At 41.2% G+C, this 21634-nt stretch overlaps 2 protein-coding genes across 2 annotated transcripts in view; one reads left to right on the top strand and one right to left on the bottom strand.

Moving 5' to 3' along the window:
- The first annotated feature begins 226 nt into the window (after nt 1-226).
- On the top strand, nt 227-17985 carry LOC136695092 (homocysteine-responsive endoplasmic reticulum-resident ubiquitin-like domain member 2 protein). Its single transcript, XM_066668914.1, has 9 exons — nt 227-467; nt 1627-1839; nt 4142-4219; nt 6321-6419; nt 8330-8451; nt 8596-8721; nt 8988-9251; nt 11217-11328; nt 11930-17985. The coding sequence occupies exons 2-9, from the start codon at nt 1693-1695 to the stop codon at nt 12095-12097; spliced, it is 1116 nt and encodes a 371-aa protein (XP_066525011.1). The 5' UTR covers nt 227-467; nt 1627-1692; the 3' UTR covers nt 12098-17985.
- Nucleotides 17986-18028: 43 nt separating this feature from the next.
- The window catches only part of LOC136694706 (sodium bicarbonate cotransporter 3-like), a 50920-nt gene continuing 47314 nt past the window's right edge, over nt 18029-21634 (bottom strand). Inside the window, exon 26 of the mRNA XM_066668476.1 lies at nt 18029-20656. Within this exon, the coding sequence (XP_066524573.1) occupies nt 20572-20656 (85 nt within the window). The 3' untranslated portion in view covers nt 18029-20571. The remainder of the gene's footprint in view (nt 20657-21634) is intronic.

Genomic DNA, 21634 nt, shown 5'->3' with positions numbered 1-21634 from the left:
CTCTGCTTCAATTTCAGTTTCACAAGGAATGACCCCTTTAATGTACAAAGTCAATGTACAGTGACCTCAACCATAAAGTTGACCAGGAGGGAGGGAGAGAGGGTCAGCGGGTTTTTTTGGTACATCATTTAGAGCTCATTGGGCTTCTATCATCATGAAGATCATACCCACTTTTACCGACTACTCTGTGTCCACAGTGGGTACACTTTAAAGTAGCAGAAGTAGTTTAGTTATGCTTATATATACATATTTAGTGTGGTCTCAGCAGGTTTGATGTCCTCTCTCCAGAGCTGTAGATGGCGCCGAGGATCTCTGGTTCAATCTGAGCTCGAAGAAGCGACACTTGACGGTGGTTCAGCTGAAGTTAAAGACCAAAACAAAACGGAGGATTTTCGCCGAATATAACAGCTAAAATGGAGGCATGATGTGAGGATATAACACCGGCGGCGTACGGCAGAGATATTAAGGTGTTGTTATATTGTTTTACGTTGTCTGTTAACGTTTTTAAATCGAGTGTAACAGGTTGAGATAAGAGTAAAGTTAGCTAGCACCCTTATTCGCCAGGTTCGTGTTGGAATTTTCCGTTCCACCTTAAATGGTGTGGAGTTAAATAGTAAGTGCTGCGCCGTTTAAGGTGGGGCGTAGCATTCCAGTACGAACCCGGCGAAAGGGGAGATAAACAGAAGAGTCGTTAACGACATTTAACTCTAAATAACAGTTAACGGTCATCTAGCTGTTTAAATACGTTTGTATTTGTATCAGTGTGTAGTTGAGAATTGTTTTTACTGTTAGTAAACACTTCTGTTCTGTTTAAATGTGCCCAAATTCGGTTGTCTGTAAACAAACTGTTGAGCTGTAGCTGGTGTTATTGATAGAACTCACTGTGTTAATTCACAGTTTCATGTTACCTCAGAGAACACCGTTCCCCCGGTGCTAAGGGTAGATGACGTTGAATGTTGTCGCCCTGGACTCATGTACAGTTCCTACCTTAGTTTCTATATATCACACTATTTTAATGGAGACCTCAGTTTACTCAAATAAATAAAATAAATAAATATTTATATTTTTAATAGCACCGTCAAGTCTTTAACTTTGTTACCGTGTCTGTGAGGTGTGGTTGGTTTTCTAATCCCATCCTTTTAGATGCTGAGGGGGAAAAAACGTTCCTCTCAATTTTCTGATTTTATTCTCTAAAGTTTCTGACTTTAGTATTTGGTTTCTTATGTCATAAATAAATAAGGCGAATGAATGAGGCGTGGGTGTAGATAGAGGCAGGGAATATTTGCATATTCATAGGTCTGTATGTACTGAAAGAAGATAACATCTAATCCACTTTTAAGGGGATTTTTTTTTTCTTGGATAGAACTTAACTATGTTGTTCTGATGAACAGATATGGAGTTATAAGGGTGTCATTGTTTGTAATCTGTGGACTTGTACACATTGTAAGCAAACAGAGAGAGTGAATGGACCTGCAGGCCCTCATGATGCATTATAGGAGTCAAATGTTATTGCATTAAATCATCCTGAATACACTGCCGGATGCCTGGGGCTCTCTCAATTTAGTCAAGGATGCTAGTATTTTACATTGTCTTTCCTTTAGTGAATGTAACTTGTGTTTTCTCCAGTTTGTCGTGAAGAGGAGAGGTCCACACTACTGTCACACACACAGTGTGTGTGTGTGTGAGAGTGAGATGGAGCAAGGCGTGGTGGACAGCCCTGTGATCCTGGTCATCAAAGCTCCTGATCAGAAGTACGATGACCAGACCATCAACTGCTTCCTCAACTGGACGGTGGAGAAACTGAAGAGGCATCTGTCCAACGTCTATCCCAGTAAACCTGTGAGTGTTCACCTGCTGAGTCTCAGCTGAGGTGGTAGAGCCAAGAAACAATGCTGTGGGTATGAGCTCCAGGGTCATGGGGTTAGGATTTCAGTCACCGTCTGTGAGGAGTGTGGGGGGAAAAAAGGTTATTTACCCTCTGAGACCTGTGATTTTAAATAACCAGTGAGTTTTTGTCCTAGAAGCATAATAAACATATTTAAACAAATTTATTTGTAGAGCTTTGTTATAGAAAGATAAGCAACAAGAGGCGTGTCTGAGTCTCAGAGTTGGGGAGCATGCCTGTATTGTTCAGCTATTAACATAATAACAGCGTAGTAACCCTGCTGCTCTTATTAGGGGATTACTACGCTACACAAAGGGCTGAAAACACCCATTTTAGTCTTACAACCATTTACACGTGGCTGGAATTTAACACTGAGAAGCTATGAGAAAGTAACATCTTTCTGACTCATATTCAGGCTGTGGTTTTTGTGCAGATTACTTTATTTGCTCTGCAATTTAATTGCATATTTCAGTGATGCAATTTGAGAAGCTGGCGGTAAATGTTTTGTAATGCTCTCTAGAATATTTCACAACAGCCTACACACATTAATTTTCTGTGCTTTTAAATGCTCAGGGCTCAACTGATGGAGGAAAATAGCTTATAAAATTTGGTTTGTATGTTGCTTTGTGGTGCTTCTCAAATTGCATCACTGAAATATGCAATTAAATTTGTGGTCTTCAACAGCTCCTGTTTATAATTGTGAAGCTCCAAAGCATTCTGTGTCATTGCTAAACAACTAAAATACAACCAGTTATTAAACCAAAAGCATCCATAAGCTCTCGTCTCGTAAATATGACATTTCTGTCACACCTTTAATGCCACGTAACGGAGGTACTAATAATTGGTGATGACAAATCTGTCAATCACAAAATCATTCTTATTGAAGTACAAAGCTCTAGGATGAATGTTCCAGTGTGACGCATTCCTGATCCAATACGGAGTTTTTAACTGTATTCAGAGCTATATCTGGAGATTACTGGAGTGCTGTTGGCTTTCAGCTCACTATCCCAGAGTCCCTGAAAATGTATTTTGACCAAATTTGCATGTGGTGGACACGTACCGTTAAACACAATCTAAAAAGTTGATTTGTTGGTGGCATGAGATGTTTTGCTATTCAAGGAATGCATAAGTACCAAGAAGAAATGCAGAATTTTACAAGGGCTTAAGCCCTGCTCTAGGTATTGAAGCATATACATGATTAAACCTCTCAGTAGCAGCAGACCCCGGCAGTGTCTGAGTGTATATTAAAACCACTTTTGTGGCTTTGCTTCGTAGCTAGACAGAAGTGACATTAAATGGAAAAGCAGACCGGAACAGATCGAGCCTGAGGAAAGAAGTCGGCCAAAGTGAAAACCTGCGTTACCATAGAAACCCCTTATACTGACAACCAGGATAAAGGAGCGAAGGGGCCGGTGGGGGATGCTGGGGCTGCGCTGAAAGCTATTACCGCTGTGGTGTTGATGTGGAAATGATGTGTGTCGTGTCTTTTCTTTGACTTTCGCCCCAGATAATGCAGAAAGAGAGCGAACAAGAAACAGAGTGGTACAGGGCTGTGGGTTTAAAAGTAGGTGAGAAAGTGTGAAGTTTAAAGGTTTACGAAAGCGTCTGAAAAGTTATGAAAGTGGAAATTGAGGGCTTGTTCTGGGGCCTGACCTGGGGTCAGTTGCTTGAGCATTAGAAAGAGAGGGGAGAGAGGTTTTGATACTTTAGTGTTTCTTCAGGTCAACAACCTGGTCTTTCTCACCTTGTTCCCAAATATCGGTTTATTTTTTAATGAATACATCCAAAAGTCTCAACTTTGACGCAGTTGTTATGTTCAAGAGCTATGTCTACCAAAGAATAATCCAGAATCCAATTTTGAGGAGCACAGACATCTAGAGAATTATGATTATGAGGGAGTTGCAGTGCTAAGATTAAGTAACAGACTTACTTTAAGATGATATTAACACTGGACTGCTTTTGGAACCCACTGGCCTATTTGTGAAAGACACTTCAGGGTCTGAAGTCTGTCTAAAGTAGAGCCTAATCTCATAATGTCGGTTAAGTCCAGTTAAATATCAGTGCTAAGGGCTCTGTAAATCGGGGCATGTCACAGTTCTGTTCTTAAAGCACTACTTCACCCACAAATGTGAATGAAGTCTTATGTTAACATGTTGTGGACAATGTCATATTCTTCTGCTTTTTGTTCTAATCTGCTTCACAGACAGTGTTAGTGTTTGTGTTTGTTAAGTTTGTTAATCTCTTTGTTTTTTGCAGCGCTCAAAGGATCAGAGGCTGGTTTATTCTGGGAAGCTCCTGCAGGATCACTGTAAACTCAGAGATGTGCTCAGAAAGGTACTGCAGCCACGTTACCGTTACTGTCTCCCGATCTTAATTAGGGACGAGCAGAAGATTTGTTAAGTTACTTAAACTCAGTTAGTTGTTTGACACAACATATAAAACCCAGCCCTGTATGTTTCACCTCTGGATCAGAAACAGAGCAAAATTTGCAATAAACACACACAAATAAACAAATATATTTAAAAAAAAAAAACACTTATGATTAGGGGCAGAGAACACAAACATCCTTGTACCCTGGGACCCTGGGAGTTGGTTGCATTTCACCCATGGAAGTTGAGGGAGGAGACAGTGCTGTTCTTGTGTTCAGTGCCCTGCTTTTCCCACCAGTCCTGGAGGTTCAACTTCAAACTGACAGAATGGGACTATTTCACAAACCTGGACTGCACTGAATCATTTGGATATTAGAGTATTCATTGTTTTGCTGGTATTCATTCCCTTATTTTTATTCTAGTAATTTGTTCTTGTCGGTATAAAATCAAGAGAATCTACCATTTATCTACTGAATGACCGTTCTGCCTGGATTCTTGACGATTTTTTGATAAAACAACAAGAATAAATAGACAAAATGCCTAGCTAATCTAGTTAAAATTGTAATAGCTTCACTGAATTAAACCAGTCAGATTGCTGGTGTATCCTGAATAGTTAGTGCAGAAGCCTGTTACAGTGTTACTCAGTAGCAATTACCATATTAAATTTTTTTAAGCAATAAAACAGTCTACTGTACTATTTGCCACTGTACAGGTTAGTTACTGCACTTTACGTAAATAATACTGTATATTGCACTTCTGATTAGATGCTAACTGCACTTCATTGGCTCTGTACCTGTACTCTGCACAGTGACAATAAAGTTGAATCTAATGTAATCTAGTTTACCAGAGAGAAAAAAAATGTAAATAGGAAATTATATGTAGTTCTATTTGCACTTTTTCTCATAGGCACAATTTATTTATTCAATTTATTTATTGGCGGCACGGTGGTGCAGCAGGTAGTGTCGCAGTCACACAGCTCCAGGGACCTGGAGGTTGTGGGTTCGATTCCCGCTCCGGGTGGCTGTCTGTGAGGAGTGTGGTGTGTTCTCCCTGTGTCCGCGTGGGTTTCCTCCGGGTGCTCCGGTTTCCTCCCACAATCTAAAAACACACGTTGGTAGGTGGATTGGTGACTCAAAAGTGTCCATAGGTGTGAATGTGTGTCTGTGTTGCCCTGTGAAGGACTGGCGCCCCCTCCAGGGTGTGTTCCTGCCTTGCGCCAAATGATTCCAGGTAGGCTCTGGACCCACTGCGACCCTGAACTGGATAAGCGCTTACAGATAATGAATGAATGGATGAATATTGTTGAACTGTAGTCAATTGGACACTATTTAGACACTAGTTTGGACCTTTTGCTGGGAAGAAATTGTAGCAGATTGACCTTCTTTAATGTTAATTGAATGCCCTTAATCTAAACTGAGTAGGACTCCAGTGTCCCCACTTCTCTTTGAATAAATGAAGCTAGACAAGTCAGAAGATTAATATGTTGTTCACACTGCTGAATGTTTTTCTGTATAAAAAAGGAAAGCAAAATCCCCTTTCCCTTGTTAGAGCTGTGGCTTCAGTAAATCACTTTATACACTTCACTACATGCGTCTCACTCTTCTTTTATAAGTCTTTACTCATTAACCTGTTAAGTACCTGTTGGGTACAATACCAAAAAATTCCTCATCACTAATCATAAGAGTACAGCATATTTTCCCATGAATGCAGTGACCCTGCAGAATCAGTGATGCACAGTTCGCTTATTCATACCACACCTTAGACTGTGTACAGCTAGTCGAATAACCGACCATTTAAAGCTGTATGAAAGTGTGGTGACAGACCTGAAGGATCTTTTGTCCTTTAAATGAATTCAGAAGGAAAAGCAGTGCATTCCTTCACTGGAGTTTAGTTTACAGATGACTGTAGTTTTCCGAGGGGCTGTAACCTTCAGCAAAGTTCCGACCCAGTTCCTTTCAGGCCGCCTGTTGTTAAGCATCTAATTAAAGCTGTCTCTCCTCCAACTTATCACTGTGAACTCTGATCATGTTCTGAAAACCGTGCTCATTGTTTGTTCTTTTCTGTAGCACGATGAGTTCCACATGCTGCATTTGGTTTGTGCTTCACGCAGCCCACCTCCTTCTCCCTCAGCACACAAGAGAAACAGCAGCAAGAGCCAGACTGCGGTGAGACACATACGCACTCTCAAACGACACACGAGGACTAGTCCCACTCTCTCACACACGAGTTATCTAATCGTTATTTGATTATGGCTGTTATCTGATTATTCTGATGGGCATTTAAACAGTGTGCACAGTTTTTTAGATCAGATTTAAAGCTTTATTAGGGTTAAACGGACAGAGAGACCTGTATTTTAGCTCACTTTTTCCCTTTCCTTTTTTTAATGTGTGGAAACAAAGCTGGGTAAAGGCTATAACTGTCCCTGTTCTTCTGCGTCTTATTTATGAAACTGTTGTACAGCATCAAAAAAGAGCAGTAATTAAAGAGCAGCCGGTCTCTGTTGCATAGAAACAAACACCAGTCCTCAGTGTCTTCTTTATGCTTTGTTTTTTTTTACACACTTAGTGCTCAGTAGGACTTATAAGCTAAAAAAGGACTGTAATTTACATTTACAGACTACTTGCAACACAGCAATACCCCAACAATTCTGATTGGTGGTAAACAGATGTCAGGTAGTAACAGAGAAGGAAAATGCTACATTAAAATGAAAAGGGGTGGGGGGGGTGTCAGTATTATTAATTGAGCTGTTTACATTGACTGTTATTAATTACAGATTAATTTGGCTTTGGTTCTTGTTTCATAGTCCACTGATGAGGCTTGTACTATAAATATGCTCAAGTATTTAACCTCAGAGACTTTCGTTCTAACGTTGCTATCCTTTTTTGAACTGTGCACTGTTCATATTTGGTGATGTGATTGTGCTTTGAGTGTTGAAACAGACTAGTGGTATTAATTTTGGTCACTGAAACAGTTTTTATTTTCTGTGTGTTTACCTTTGACTTCTTTATGTTCACTGTAATCTTCCCTAAAGTGAAAACGTGTCCAAACTACAGTTGCTCGGTTGGCCTCTGTGTTTAGGTTCTCCTCCATGTAGATTCCATGTGGCATATTGGATGGGGCAGGACCTTGTGACCTTATGCGCAGTAGTGTGGTTTTAAGGGGACAGTACATGAACACACACTGGGTACATATTTACAGAATTAATAAATAATTCTGAATGTCAATTTTGACTAATTATGAAGAGATTACCCAGCCCTAACTTGAAGCTTTACCAAACAGTGCATGTTCTCATGTATTCATGCACAAAAAAAAAACCCTGTCACAGTCATTGTAAGTTCCACACAGTGCTGGGACAGTGAAGGCAGGCACATGTTCTTCTGTGTTACAAGAAACAGCTCCTCGTCTTTTAAGACTTTCGCTAACATAACATCAATAGAGCTCAACATGCTTGAAGAAGAACACTAATTGCCCAATTCTGTTTTCTCTGCTAATAGACTGTGCCTATACTAGGGATGGGCAGTATCCACATTTTTCATAGCACCATACCGTCTCAAAATATTATAATGCTATACGGTACTACTGTGGGTTGGGGGTTGCAATGTTGGGCTGCTTGAGTCTAGGTGAAGGGTTTTCGGTGCTGTGCAGTTCCTTCCTCTCTCTTTTAACCCAAACTCAGTGCTAAACTCACAACTGCGGTGAGATACTGGGGTTTTTTCCTCCCACCTGTTTTGTGATATCACCAGTCAGTGAGTGCCCACAGCACCCCGTCCCTGTGCCTCTCTTAATTGCACATAAATGAACTCTTTTACTTAAAGACACAGAACAGAAAATTGACACACCACACACACATCATTAATACTGCTCTCATTTTGAGATGCTGTCCATATTTTTAAATACAGCGGTATGCAGTATTATGGTTAAACTGCCCAACTCTAGCTCATACCAATAATTTGTGTATGATACTCATTCAAAATTTGGGTTCTTGCCGTTCCTTTATAACACAAACACATAGAGCTGCTTACATAAATTCTGGCTTCCTAAACTAATTTCCGCTTGATCCTTCTCTGACTGGCAGAATGCTGATCGCTCTGGAGGCTCCACCTCTTCTGTTAACCTCCGATCAGCTTCTCCAGTAGAAAGCGCTGACCGGCTGAGCCAGGATTCAGGAGCTGTTCAAAATCACCCCTCCACATATGGGTAAGTCCAAGCTTTGTTTGTTCTTCAAGAAGAAAATGTCTGGATGGGAATAACCCTGAACTCTACTCTTTACTGTATTACTACACTGTTTGGGATTGAGGGTAAGTGTGTTGGGGGTTTTGTTTTGTGTTGCTTGGTGTGCAGGTATGTGTGGGGTCCGTGGATGGCTCAGAATGAACCTAACGCGCAAATGCCAAACTTCCCCTTGTATAACCCCATGACTCTGCTCTGGTGGCAACAGCTCTACGCCTGGCATTACCACATGAGATAGTAAGATACTGGATTGTTAGTTACACATTTGCATTTGCACACAGCCTTACCTTTAAGACACTATTCAAAATGTTAATTCAGATCTGAGTTAAACTTTAAATGTTGCAACAAAGCTGTAATTAGCAGTCAACAAATTAATATATTAAACAATGTATCTTTTTAAAATAATAATAATAATAAAGTAATATTGTATACGTTGTGCTCATATACTACTTATTACTCAGCGATACTGAATGTTCTCACGTGCTTTATTCTCTTTCTCTCAGTCAAACATGGGTTAACTCCCTCAGACCACCACAGCCCTCATCCCCACCTCCGAATGCATCTCCCAGAGAGCAACAGGGGCCTGTTCAAGAAGACCCTCCGAATGAGCCTGGCGGGGAGGGGCAGAACGAGGAGGATCTGAACCGTGATTGGCTGGACTGGGTGTATACAGCATCCAGAGCTATCATTCTTCTCAGCATAGTGTATTTCTATTCGTCCTTCAGTCGCTTCGTCATGGTGACGGGAGGCATGCTGCTGCTCTACCTGTGAGACACCCCAGTATTAAATCAAATTCTAAAGTAGGGTTGAAAGATGAATAGTTTTCATTACGCAGTCTACAAGACACTGGACAGATGAGAACGGCATGTACACGTTAACATCTTCAGACCGTTTCTGGCTAGGACGAGTGAAAATGGCTGAGTTTGTGCAATATCTATTGCTTAACAATTAGTCTATTCATATTAAAATATTAACACAATTTAACAAACATAAATATACTGAAATGCTATTTATTCGTCACTGAAATGAACAGGACCTTGGCACAGAGTCAAAATTCTTAAAATAGTTTAAAATAAATATAATGTATCAACCAAAAATGATAATAAGTAGCTTCACTTTGTCAAACACACAAACAGTAATCAATTTTAGTGTAAACAGATAATAAAATCTAGCAGTGGAACCTAAAATAAACGAAGACATTGGTCAAATACAATCAGTAATCAAATGTTGTAAGCATGCAAACAATTAATAATAATAATAATGCATTTAATTTATATAGCGCTTTTCAAAAATCCAAAGTGCTTACAATAATAATACACAGTACAAAGAAAATAAAAGACATAGCAATGCATAGAATACAAAACAACACAAATAAATAAGTAAAATGAAAGTGAATAGCATCCAGTTTGCAGCACTGAGCCACAGGGTTTAAATGTGTCCCATTATTGACTGTCATTGTAAATAGTAGCAGTTTGACCACATCGGTAGATATAAACGGACCATTGGGTCGACACAGCTGCAGAGTCTCTAGGTCCAAAGCCGCAGTCAGTGGATATACAGGATGTGTTCTCCTGGCCGTCACCAGGAGCATCTTGGCCGAATCAGCAGCAGCTAGCTCCAGTGTTAGCAAACCGCTATTCACAAAGTAGCGGCAAAACGTGACAAAAAGCCAACAACAGTGAGAGCACAACATGAACCCTAGACAATGACAGCAGGTTTCTCCAATCTACAGTCCCAGCCGAGAGAAACGGCAAACACAGAAAGGATGTTGCCAAAACACAGTGATGGACATGGGCTCCTCTGGTCAGCAGGTCAGCCTTAATTAAAACAACTGAACAACAAACAAAACACAAGTGAGACACAGGCAGAAGCGACAGTGACTTTTGGTGCAATTCAAAATATTGGTTTTATGGATCTGCCTATTTATCCGTTACCCGATCCAGCTCATTTTGTTTGTAATATCGGGACCGATATCCGATCCTAATATCGAATCGGTGCATCCCTAGTTAAAACAGTTAACAGGCAACGTAAGAATGGTCTTTTGGGCTTCTTCAGTGTTCAACAGTGAGTCTTTTTCTGTGTATCTGTCCTGGCAGAGCTAATGCAGCATCCTAAATTTCCCAACGCAGTGCCAGGCTTTAGTGTTTAGGCACTCTTACCCTAATCAGAATGAACCTAAAGCTTATGTGTTAGGGCTCAATCCCACAATCCCAGGACAGAGACACTACTGTGTCGCCCATAGGATCCATACTAGTAATTCAAATTCAATAAATTATACAGGACTAGTGTATTTCATTAGTCTGAGTGTTCTCCTGAAAGAACAATATCTGAAAAGATAATACATAGTTTTCACACAAAGCCAAAGCAGACAAATATATACTTTACACTGTAATTTTTGGTGCACGATACAGTACCTTTATCCCAAAACTACATTTCTGCATTTTCCTTGCTATAACCATTATATAAAACCATTGTGAAGGGCTGGGAACATGCTAAAGTCTACAGTGTATGTGTGTATGACTACAGACGCAAACACTGGCTTAAGGGAAATGCTGTGGCCGTCTTCATGTCCAGAGACTGAAACCCAGATTTATAATTATGATAATCTCATCGATTTCAGGTGGTTTATGGGTATTTAATTAATTCTACTCTTTGTTTTGTTTTGAGTAGGCAGCGCTAATGAAACTGTGTTTGTGTGGGTGCTCAATATCCTCTTTCTGTCTCATTTACAGGCATCAGGCCGGCTGGTTGCCCTTTAACCTGGACAATGAGCTCCAGGAACTCGCTGACCCTGCCAATCAGGATGAGCTGAACGCTGACAATCAGAATGACCTTCAGGACATGGTGACTAATTTTAACTCTCTCCCTCATTAAAGATCTCACCAACTGTCAACAAGCTCAGCAGCATGACTGACTCAGGGCTTATGCATCTGCAGCGAGCATAGCATGGACCCATCAAAACGTTGAACTGACAGTTACCACTGCTCTCCACATGAAAGACTAGGGTCAGTGCCGGTTGCATAAAACACATTAGGTTTTTCCCTTAAGTGAAGATTTTCCCTTAGCCAAGGGAATTACTTAAGTGTGTTGCATAAAACCCTTTAGCTCGGTTCTGACGATTTCCCTTAAGAAAGCTCTTGTTCCAGGGGGTGTAAATATTAGTGCTCTGCAGTAAAAACCAAATTATTGAGCGGCAGAAGTGCCTGCTTCTAGCTGATCTTGTGGATTTTACTGCTTCCCTGACTGTGTTTGTCGGTTGGTGGTCTGTGTGTTTAGGGGCCATGGGTTTAGCTCAGCTCTGAACTCAATAAACAGTGGTGGTCCATCGCTTCAGAACTGTGAAAAGTCAGGGGTCAACGACACACTCGCTACCGTTGTTCCGGTGCCTATGGTCATGTAACCCCCACAACCAACTCCTTGTTTTCTTTCTGTGTCATTCTCTCAGGAGAGGCTGGCTGAGGAAGGAGAGGAAGACGAGGAACAGAGAGAAGGAACAGATGATGATGATGCTGAGAGAGACCTGAACATGGGCTTTTTCTCGTCGGCTTGGTCCTTCATCACCACGTTCTTCGCCTCCCTCATTCCTGAGGGCCTTCCCAATGCAGTGAATTGACCCCGTACACACACTGACACTGACCCTGATCTTGGTCCTAGGTCTAAGTCTGAAGCACCCACTCGTTCTCTCATACTTCTACTACCCTGCGGTACTGAGAGATCCTTCAGCATGAGAAGAGCAGATATGGACAGACACAGGATGGGCCCTGAACAAATCCCATACATATGCAATCGGTCAGTATTTCTGAACAGTGTGACACTTGACAGCTGCAGTTAAACCTTTAGACTCATCTCTAGACTGATCCCAAAGCAAACAGACCACTGTGAGTCTGAGCTACACCTCGATGGACAGGTAAAAATGAGGGTAGGTTACGATGTATGCCTTTTTTAAAGAGGAACTTCAAATATTCAAGTGTTTGCAGAGACACATTTCAAGGTGATTTGATGTGAAACGATTCATTGAAAAGTACAGAGTCTGACTTCTTTACAGTGGAGGTGATGGGAACCAGGGGTTGTCATGTCTACAGCACCAGGGGCTGGCTTCACAAAAGCTTTCCTAAGACAAAACCTACAAACTGAGGAAGTGCATGTGAATGCTTTTAAATGCAATATTAAGATGTTGTCAAATACTGTCTTAAGAACATCCTAATTATTTTCTCTAAAAAAATTTCCTCAAGGCATTGTTTATTGTTTTTTCTTCTGTAGGCAATTTGTAGTAAAGCTTTTCATGCTGCATATTACAGAGACATTTATAAAGGAATTGACCGTTATTATCAGTATTCAGTGGAATCTGTGCAGCTGGTTGCAAACGGTGAAACGGTGGTGCAGCAGGTAGTGTCACAGTCACACAGCTCCAGGGACCTGGAGGTTGTGGGTTTGAGTCCCGCTCCGGGTGACTGTCTGTGAGGAGTGTGGTGTGTTCTCTCTGTGTCCGCGTGGGTTTCCTCCGGGTGCTCCGGTTTCCTCCCACAGTCCAAAAACACACGTTGGTAGGTGGATTGGCGACTCAAAAGTGTCCGTAGGTGTGAGTGTGTATTGCCCTGTGAAGGTCTGGCGCCCCCTCCAGGGTGTATTCCTGCCTTGCGCCCAATGATTCCAGGTAGGCTCTGGACTCACCGCGACCCTGAACTGGATAAGCGCTTACAGATAATGAATGAATGAATGAATTAATGAATGAACAACTAGCGATGGTGGAGGAAATGGCCAAGACGAAATTCAAGTTTGCAGTTATTTTCTTTATGTAGAAACTAACAGTAATTTAAGAACAATCTCCACAATTTCGCTATATAAACGTATCATTTTAGAGACTTACCTGAACTCGGAAGCATCGCACTGGTCTTAGTACTGATAAAGTTAAGAAAATAGTTAAGAACTTATTTATTTTAAAGAATACCTGTTGGTGGTGGTGGTAAGAGAAATGTTAATGGAGTAATAGAGATATTCTTATGAAGATTTTTGAACATTTACATTTATGCATTTGGCAGACGCTTTTATCCAAAGCGACTTACAAAAGAGGATCTAACATTCACACTACAGCACAAATTATACAAATTACCTTACATTGAGTGTAATATGTCAGGAAGTAATAAGTGCATTAAAGAAAGACATTCAGTGCAAGAGATACTCTCGGAAGAGCTGGGTTTTCAATGATTTCTTGAATGCGGAGAGGGTTTCTGTTGCTCTGATAGTGCTTGGAAGCTCGTTCCACCAGCGTGGTACCAGAGAATAGAATAGCCTCGACTGACCTGTACGGGGGGTTGGTCGTGTTAGTTGGCGCTCCTTTGAGGAACGGAGAGGGCGGGCGCTAACGTATGGTTTTAAGAGTCTATTGAGGTAGATGGGAGCAGAGCCAGTGAATACTCTGAAGGCCATCATTAGTGATTTAAATTTGATGCGAGCAGCTAAGGTTAGCCAATGCAGCTCAACTAATAGGGGCGTGACATGTGCTCTTTTAGGCTGGTTGAAAACCAGGTGCGCTGCAGCATTCTGGATCATCTGTAGTGGTCTCACAGCACAGGCCGGAAGACCTGTCAGGAGGGCGTTGCAATTGTCTAGACGGGAGATTACGTCTGTGTTGCATGTTGAGTTAGGTATGGCCTAATCTTCCTTATGTTGAATAGGGAGAAGCGGCACGATCGAGCTACAGCGGTAACGTGATATGTGAAGGTCAGCTGGTCATCAACCATGACACCTAGGTTTCTTACAACCTTGGTGGGAGCCACCAATAGGGACTCTAGCTTGATGCTGGTGTTGTGGGGAATAGCTTGCTTGGCTGGGAGGACCAGTAGTTCAGTTTTGGATAAATTCAGTTGGAGGTGATGTTCCTTCATCCATGTAGATATGTCAGAGATTCGAGTTGCCACTGAAGTGTCACCTGGAGGAAAGGATAAACAGAGCTGTGTGTCATCTGCATAGCAGTGATAGGAGAAGCCATGTGTATGTATGATTGGGCCTAGAGAGGTGGTGTACAAGGCAAAGAGGAGGGGACCCAGCACTGAGCCTTGGGGCACACCTGTGGTGAGGTGGTGTCGCGCTGATGTTTGTCCAAGCCATGACACACTGAAGGATCGTCCTGTGAGATAAGACTCAAACCAGGAGAGTGCATTGTTCTTGAAGCCCATGTCAGTAAGTTTGTTTAGTAAGATGTGGTGGTTGACCGTATCAAATGCTGCTGATAGGTCGAGCAGAATGAGAACTGAGGACTCACCTGTTGCTTTGGCATCTTTAAGAGCTTCCATTACTGACAGAAGAGCAGTTTCCGTCGAGTGGCCGCTCTTAAAGCCGGATTGGTTAGAGTCAAGAAGGTTATGTTGGGAGAGGAATTTTGTTGCCTGCTTAAAGACAGCTCTTTCAATGATTTTAGACAGGAAGGGGAGGAGAGAGACTGGTCGGTAGTTCTCTACTATAGAAGTAGCAAGAGAAGGTTTTTTGAGTAGAGGTCTTACCTGAGCTTGCTTGAAGGTGTTTGGAAATGTTCCCGAAGTTAGTGATTACATGAGTGACTGCGGACACAATGGACAATGAACAATATGTGACTTGAGAACACGTTTAAGAAAAAAAAGAAACATATTTAAGAATAATTTCTTTCTTAAGACCCTTTTGTGAATCTGGCCCCAGAACTGTAGGTTCATTCGCTCTTTACTAACTCCCATTACGATAAAATCGTGACAAATCTGTTTTTATAAATGCTGCATCTGCCTTTAAGGCATTTAAAAAAATACATGTATAGAAATAAATAAAAAATATTTATAAAATAAATTCTAGGCAAAAACCAGTGTATTTGTATCAACCCCATGTAAGAACTTTGTACTGGAGCTTTTTAAGGAATTAAGCTCTTCAGACGTCTGGTTCCTATCACCACCATTGCAAGCAGATCTCCCCTTTAAAGGAATAGCCCCGTCAGTAAAACTGATGTTGCTGAACACACATGAAATCCAACAGATTCCAGTTAGCGTTATGCAAAGTTTAGTTCAGTATTCCTCTCCCTTTAACGCATCACTCAGTGGCGAATCGTAGAGAAATATGATTCTATGAAGAGAGACTGTGTGTGAAGTATCTTAATAAAAGCAGTGGTTATTTCTTTTTAACACCATTTTTTTTCATGAAACGAAGCCGTTTTGGATTTTAAAGAAAGTCTTTACTCACTCAGGTACCAGTGGCTCTGTTCTTTTGATGACGGAGAGCTTTGAAAGTCAGCTACACATACAGAGCACCTCGCACTTTTAGACTGTAAAGACTGTGAACCTAGGGTCATTATGATAACGGAGCTACACTGATCATTTCACTCCTGATTAGACTAAAGAGAGCTTTGATTTTGAGCATGGAATTTTGATACTTAATATGGCTGGAGATTCCACTGGGAATTACCTGATACGCTCAGACGTATTTGGGCGTCCTAACCTTGAAAAGATGTCCGTAAACATTCAGACATTCAGTATTCCACAAAAGTCAAAGACCACTCAGCCTTCATTTCAGTTCTGGTCAAAATTATCATTAAGTACTAGACCTTCTCTAAAATGAAACATGGTGGAAAAACTTAGCATGGTGGGTCTGAAAGGATGTGTAGCAATAAAGATGTCTGAACTGATAAAAGGAAATAGATTTAAAAATGAAATAAAAAGTTGCTGTTGTTTCACTGAATCCAAGACCCTGAACAGTTCAGGACTGATTAACTGATCACTGGTCAGTTCTGTGTAATTTGTTATTGTTGTTTCCCATTGGCTGTGTAGACTGGAGGAAACTGAAGCGAAGTACAATGTGTAAATATTTCAATGTATGCTTTATTCGTTCATTCATTCATTGTCTGTAAGTGCTTCAGGGTCGCGGTGGGTCCAGAGCCTACCCGGAATCACTGGGCACAAGGCGGGAACACACCTTGAAGGGGGCGCCAGTCCTTCACAGGAGGTGTGCTTTATCTGTGCTGAAATACTGGGTGTGAACAGTTCAGCGGTCAGAGGAGGTGAAGCAGGCAGGTGATGCTAAATGTAATATGACATAATGTGTTACTTGAGTGCTAAACCTAATAATCATACGTCCATTCATCTATATTCATTCATTCAGTCTTTCACTTTAATGAATGGAGCTCCAGACCTGATCTCCACTTTTCCTTTCAAAACAACCCCTGCTGACGAATGAGACGTAGTGGTTTAGTTGGGGGTCACTGTGCGCAGCTCTGTGAGGATAAGCAGCATTTTTCTCACCCGTAAAGAGAGGCTTTTCACACACAGCTGAGAAGTGTGTTATTGTGAAGCTGAATTTAAACACATCTGTCCATTTCCCCCAAATTTTAATCACAGGTTTGTGTTAAGGAGGTCTGTAATTTGCAATATGTCTACAGAAATATGTTGCAGACGCTTTTTGTTAAAACAAAGTTATTCCATAAACATGGTTATACAACTCAGTGACGTACGCGCTAAAGTTTACAGAGTTAAATCTGGAGCGTGCATCACCCCTTCCCTGCTTTCAGAATAAAAGACTGCCCACTTAATGAAGAGCAAAAGTAATGCAGGATCAAGGTGTCCAACACTCTACTAAAAGACCTATAACCTTTGAAGGAGACACACTCTACCACATTTTCTACATATAAACACAGATCTGGGGTCTTAATGAAATGTCTGTGACCTGCTTTGGTCAAAATACCACAAGGATCAACAAAGAGCCAACAAGGGGTGGCACTCTACATAAGAATAGAAACAAAATCAGAACATCTGGTTTTAACGCATGGTTTCTGAGTTATGCAGAACCACAAATAACTTACTAGGTGGTCTTGTTGCACAGCAAGTGGGTTGATAGGTTCCAGAAACCCAAATTAAAGTGCACATGCAATGGAAATTTGAATATTTTTCAGAGTATCTCCCCTTTTAAAAGAAGTAGTAATGGAACCAGATGGCCAGAGATTTGATCTACTGGACAAACAGGGAAAAAAAAGAGGGAGGGGGAGTGAAAGAACAGTGCTTTGTCCTCCCTCAACATTCATTATTAATTGATATACCACTGCACAACACTCTGGGGTCTTTGTTGGGGTATATAGTGCTTTATAATGTGCCTTTTTTTTTCAGGTTTAAGACAGACCCTGACTACATCCAGGTTAGTCTAGCTCCTGAACATTCTCACTACATAGCCTTGCTGTTGTAAATTACGCAGAATGTGATTTGAGATTGTCTTGCTGATAAAGCCAGGGAACTTCCTGAAAAAGACGTCATTTAGATGGCAGCAGATATCAGTCCAAGATGCCCGTTATTAGTGCCTTCACACATAACATGGCGTTAACACGTGTCATTTTCAGGATAGATGTTCTTTTTTTGCTTTACATTTGTAACAATCGAGATGGTCCTTCTCTTCTATGGTCCAGAGAACACAATGGCTTTTCTTTCCAATAACAATGTACATGTAAACACCTAACGATGCTATCCATCGTTTTTCAACGTTGGATAATTTCAAGAAACACACTGCAAAACCAATAAACATAGAATATTTATTTTATTGCTTTTCTTTAATATTTTACAAAATAGATCATTACTGTTTTATTGCACAAATATATCGCAGTACATTTGTCCTCTGCCCCCTGTGCTGTGTTGTCTGCAGCTGCAAAAATATTTCCGCAGGCTGCATTCACCATCTTATTTCAACTCAACACTGAAAGCTTCTTTACCAGAGAATCTAGAACATCAGTCTGGATTCTAGACCATTGTGATTTTAGATGCTAGAACGTCAGGGTTATTCTACGGTTGTTATTGGACTGAACTTTGAAACCGATCAGTCAGGATTCAGCAACAGGACTGTAAACCATCAGTGAGGACTCTAGAACCGCCACCTGGACTTAAAAACATATATCTGTCATTATCATAAAACTGCAGTCACGATTCTACAGACTGCTTAGATCTGTCACAGTTTGAGAACATCAGTCATGATTCGAGAACAGTGTGATTCTGGATGTTAGAACGTCAGGATGTTGCCTGGATTATTGGATTGGAATCTAAAGCTGTCATGAATCTAGAACATCAGACTGGGCTGTAAACCACCATCAAGAACTCTAGAATGTCTGTCATGACCCTAATGCTTCAGTCAGGATTCTACAGAGAGACTGTTTAGATCAGACATGGTTTATCAGTCTTGATTCTTGAACATATGGATTCCTGATGCTAGAACACCAGAGCCTGAGGCAACTGGAGCAACAGCTGAGTGTTTAGAACCACAGCAATTCTAGAATTCTAAAACATAGTCGAGAGTCTAGAATGTCAACCAACATTTTATGCCTGGACTCTGGAACAGCACTCAGGTCTGTAAACCAGCAGTAAGGACTCTACAACCTAAACCAGGATTTCAGAACTTCCTAAAGCTTCAGACTAGATTAGTTTCAGAACATAAGTCTGGATTCTAGAACACTGATTCAGAATTCTAGAATTTCAGGATTCTGCCACAGTAATTATCAGACTGAATTCTAAAGCAATCTGGAATCTAGATCATCAGTCAGGTCTGTAAACCACCACTAAGGACTCTAGAACCTCCACCAGGATTTTAGAACTTCCTAAAGCTTCGGTCAAGATTAGTTTCAGAACATAAGTCTGGATTCTAGAACACTGATTCAGAATTCTAGAATTTCAGGATTCTGCCACAGTAATTATCAGACTGAATTCTAAAGCAATCTGGAATCGAGAACATCAGTCAGGACTGTAAACCACCACTGAGGACTCTAAAACCTCCATCAGGATTTTAGAACTTAGATCTGTCATGACCCTAAAGCTTCAGTCAAGATTCTACAGTCTAGATCAGTAGTGGTCAGTCATGATTCTAGAGCTTCAGTCTGGATGCTAGAACGCCAGGACTCTGAAACATCTGAGGCAACTGGAGCAAGAGCTGAGAGTTTAGAACTACAGTCATTCTGATTCTAGAGTTCTAAAACATAATCACATGAGTCTAGAACATCAACATTTTATGACATTCAGGAGTCTGGAAGGTCCCTCCGGTTCCTGCAAGGTTCCCTGGCCCAACTGCCGGGTCTCACCTCTGCTCTACAACACAGTGTATAAACTATGGAGCACATTACAGTGAAACACGTAAAACAGAGCATGTGCAGTTCCAGCAGACGACTGGTGGGCGCCGGCTCTTTCAACAAAACATCACAACTATACACACGGCAAACAACACAGCCACAGGCGTCAAGTGACGATTCATCAGTAAAGAACACCTCAAAATGACTTGGCAACATGTGGAATACTTAAATACAGTGAACAAGCACGAGTGAATGAACACAACAACCGCCCCCCCCCAAAAAAAAGTGCGCTTGAACCACACAGATCAGGCTTAGAATCAGGGACGTGGGGGACAGGGTATTGCACACACATGACAGTCTTTGGAATAACAACAAACATTGGCTGGGGAAGATATATATATATTTAATAATTTCTTAAATAATCTGTCTCCCGGTCCTGTCCACATATCCACGTCTCTGCATCTGTGCGTGACAGACGTTTTTACAAGGCACACATAATTAAAACCTGAATTAGAACCTGTACTTTTTTAAAGGGCGTCCAATGTGAGAGCTGAACATCGAACAGCATGGATGAAGGTGACACATGACATCGCTTAGAACACACAAATATGAATTTCTGTTAAAGCACAATCATGTTTTAAGAAAACATTATGGCTGTTTCAGGATTGCACCCGGGATATATATATTTACAATCTTCACTGTTTTATAGGTTAAAAATAATCCCAAAAATATTCTAAATTTAACAGTAAAAAAGAAGAAGGAACGGAGTAACACCAAGCAAAATGTCTGAACTGAAATCACTGTAAACAATGAGGTAAATGCGCAGGACAGTTGGTCTTTCCTGTGGCCTTGTGTTTTGTCGTTGGTGACTGCGTTCCGTTCTACAGGCTGCTCTTGAACACTCTCTCCTCCAGGCCAGTGTGGGGCGCTGCTGAGTCCAGCCCAGGCACCAGGCTCCAGCACAGGCTGCTCTGCTCCAGCAGGAGTCTCTGGGTAACGAGGGCTGTGCTGTGGCTCCGGAAAAGGAACATTAAACTTGTTTACAGAGCAGTCTCTACGTTTGTGTCTCCGCATCCTTTCAGAGCGCCTTCCATATTCACCCTAACACAGGCCACCTTCTCCTGACTGACCACACACACACAGACAGAGAGAGACAGAGAGGATGTGAAAATCTGAACGGACAAATCACAGACATGTTATACATTAGTAACTGTGGTATTTCTGCTACTTTAAAGGAACACTAGGTAAGATTTAGTGTTTTTGCTCCTGGGCTCCCCCTACAGTTGCAGTGTGTTATTAAATTTTACAGCACTGCTGTTTTACACCCTTCTCCGGATGTTACCTGGTGCAGTTTCTGCAGTGCTAAACCCAGAGTAGCAACAAAAGAGTCTGTTTTTCGTTTTTTGACGTTAACTGAAAATCCTACATTGTGAAAAATTCATAGTGAATGTAACAATATATATGATCCAATATTGTTAAAAAAAATTAATATATGAATTTTTATAAAAAATTTTAGCATGTTTCTCGTCTTCTAATAGAAAGTGACTGTTGGGAGACACACTATATTGCTGAAAGTATTTGCCCCGCCCTGTCATTTTATGTGGACTACCACTTTGAAACAAGCTGGGATCAGCAGCAACTCAGCCACAATAATGGCTCCTGAGCAACCCATTCTTTCACAAATGTTTATACAAGCAGTCTGCATACTGCTGTTGCCATGGACGTGATTAAACACCTGAATTCAATGATTTTAGATGGGTGAGTTAATACTTTTGGCAACATAGTGTACAAGGAGCAACATAGACACACACTGTGTTCGAAAAGGCTCCCTTCACTATTCTTTATATTACACTCTACAGAAAGCGCTATAATAAGGAACTGGATCCAAGAGGGTAGTGTTACCTCATGCAGGTTTTTACCAAACAATGCAGTGGATTATCTGCTGTTTGCTAGGGGACCTGGGTTGTCCATGACATTACCACAAAGTAGTGGAACCCATAAATAGCACACTTTATAGTGAACAGGGCACAGTTTCGGGCACAGTGACAGTCAGTGAAGAGGTTAGAATCATGTAACTTTTACAGGAGCATGTTAAACTGTTAA

The sequence above is a fragment of the Hoplias malabaricus genome, chromosome 4 (assembly GCF_029633855.1).
Source record: "Hoplias malabaricus isolate fHopMal1 chromosome 4, fHopMal1.hap1, whole genome shotgun sequence".
Taxonomy (NCBI): domain Eukaryota; kingdom Metazoa; phylum Chordata; class Actinopteri; order Characiformes; family Erythrinidae; genus Hoplias; species Hoplias malabaricus.
Note: the sequence above shows the minus strand (reverse complement) of the source record. Positions and strands in the feature narration are given on the sequence as shown.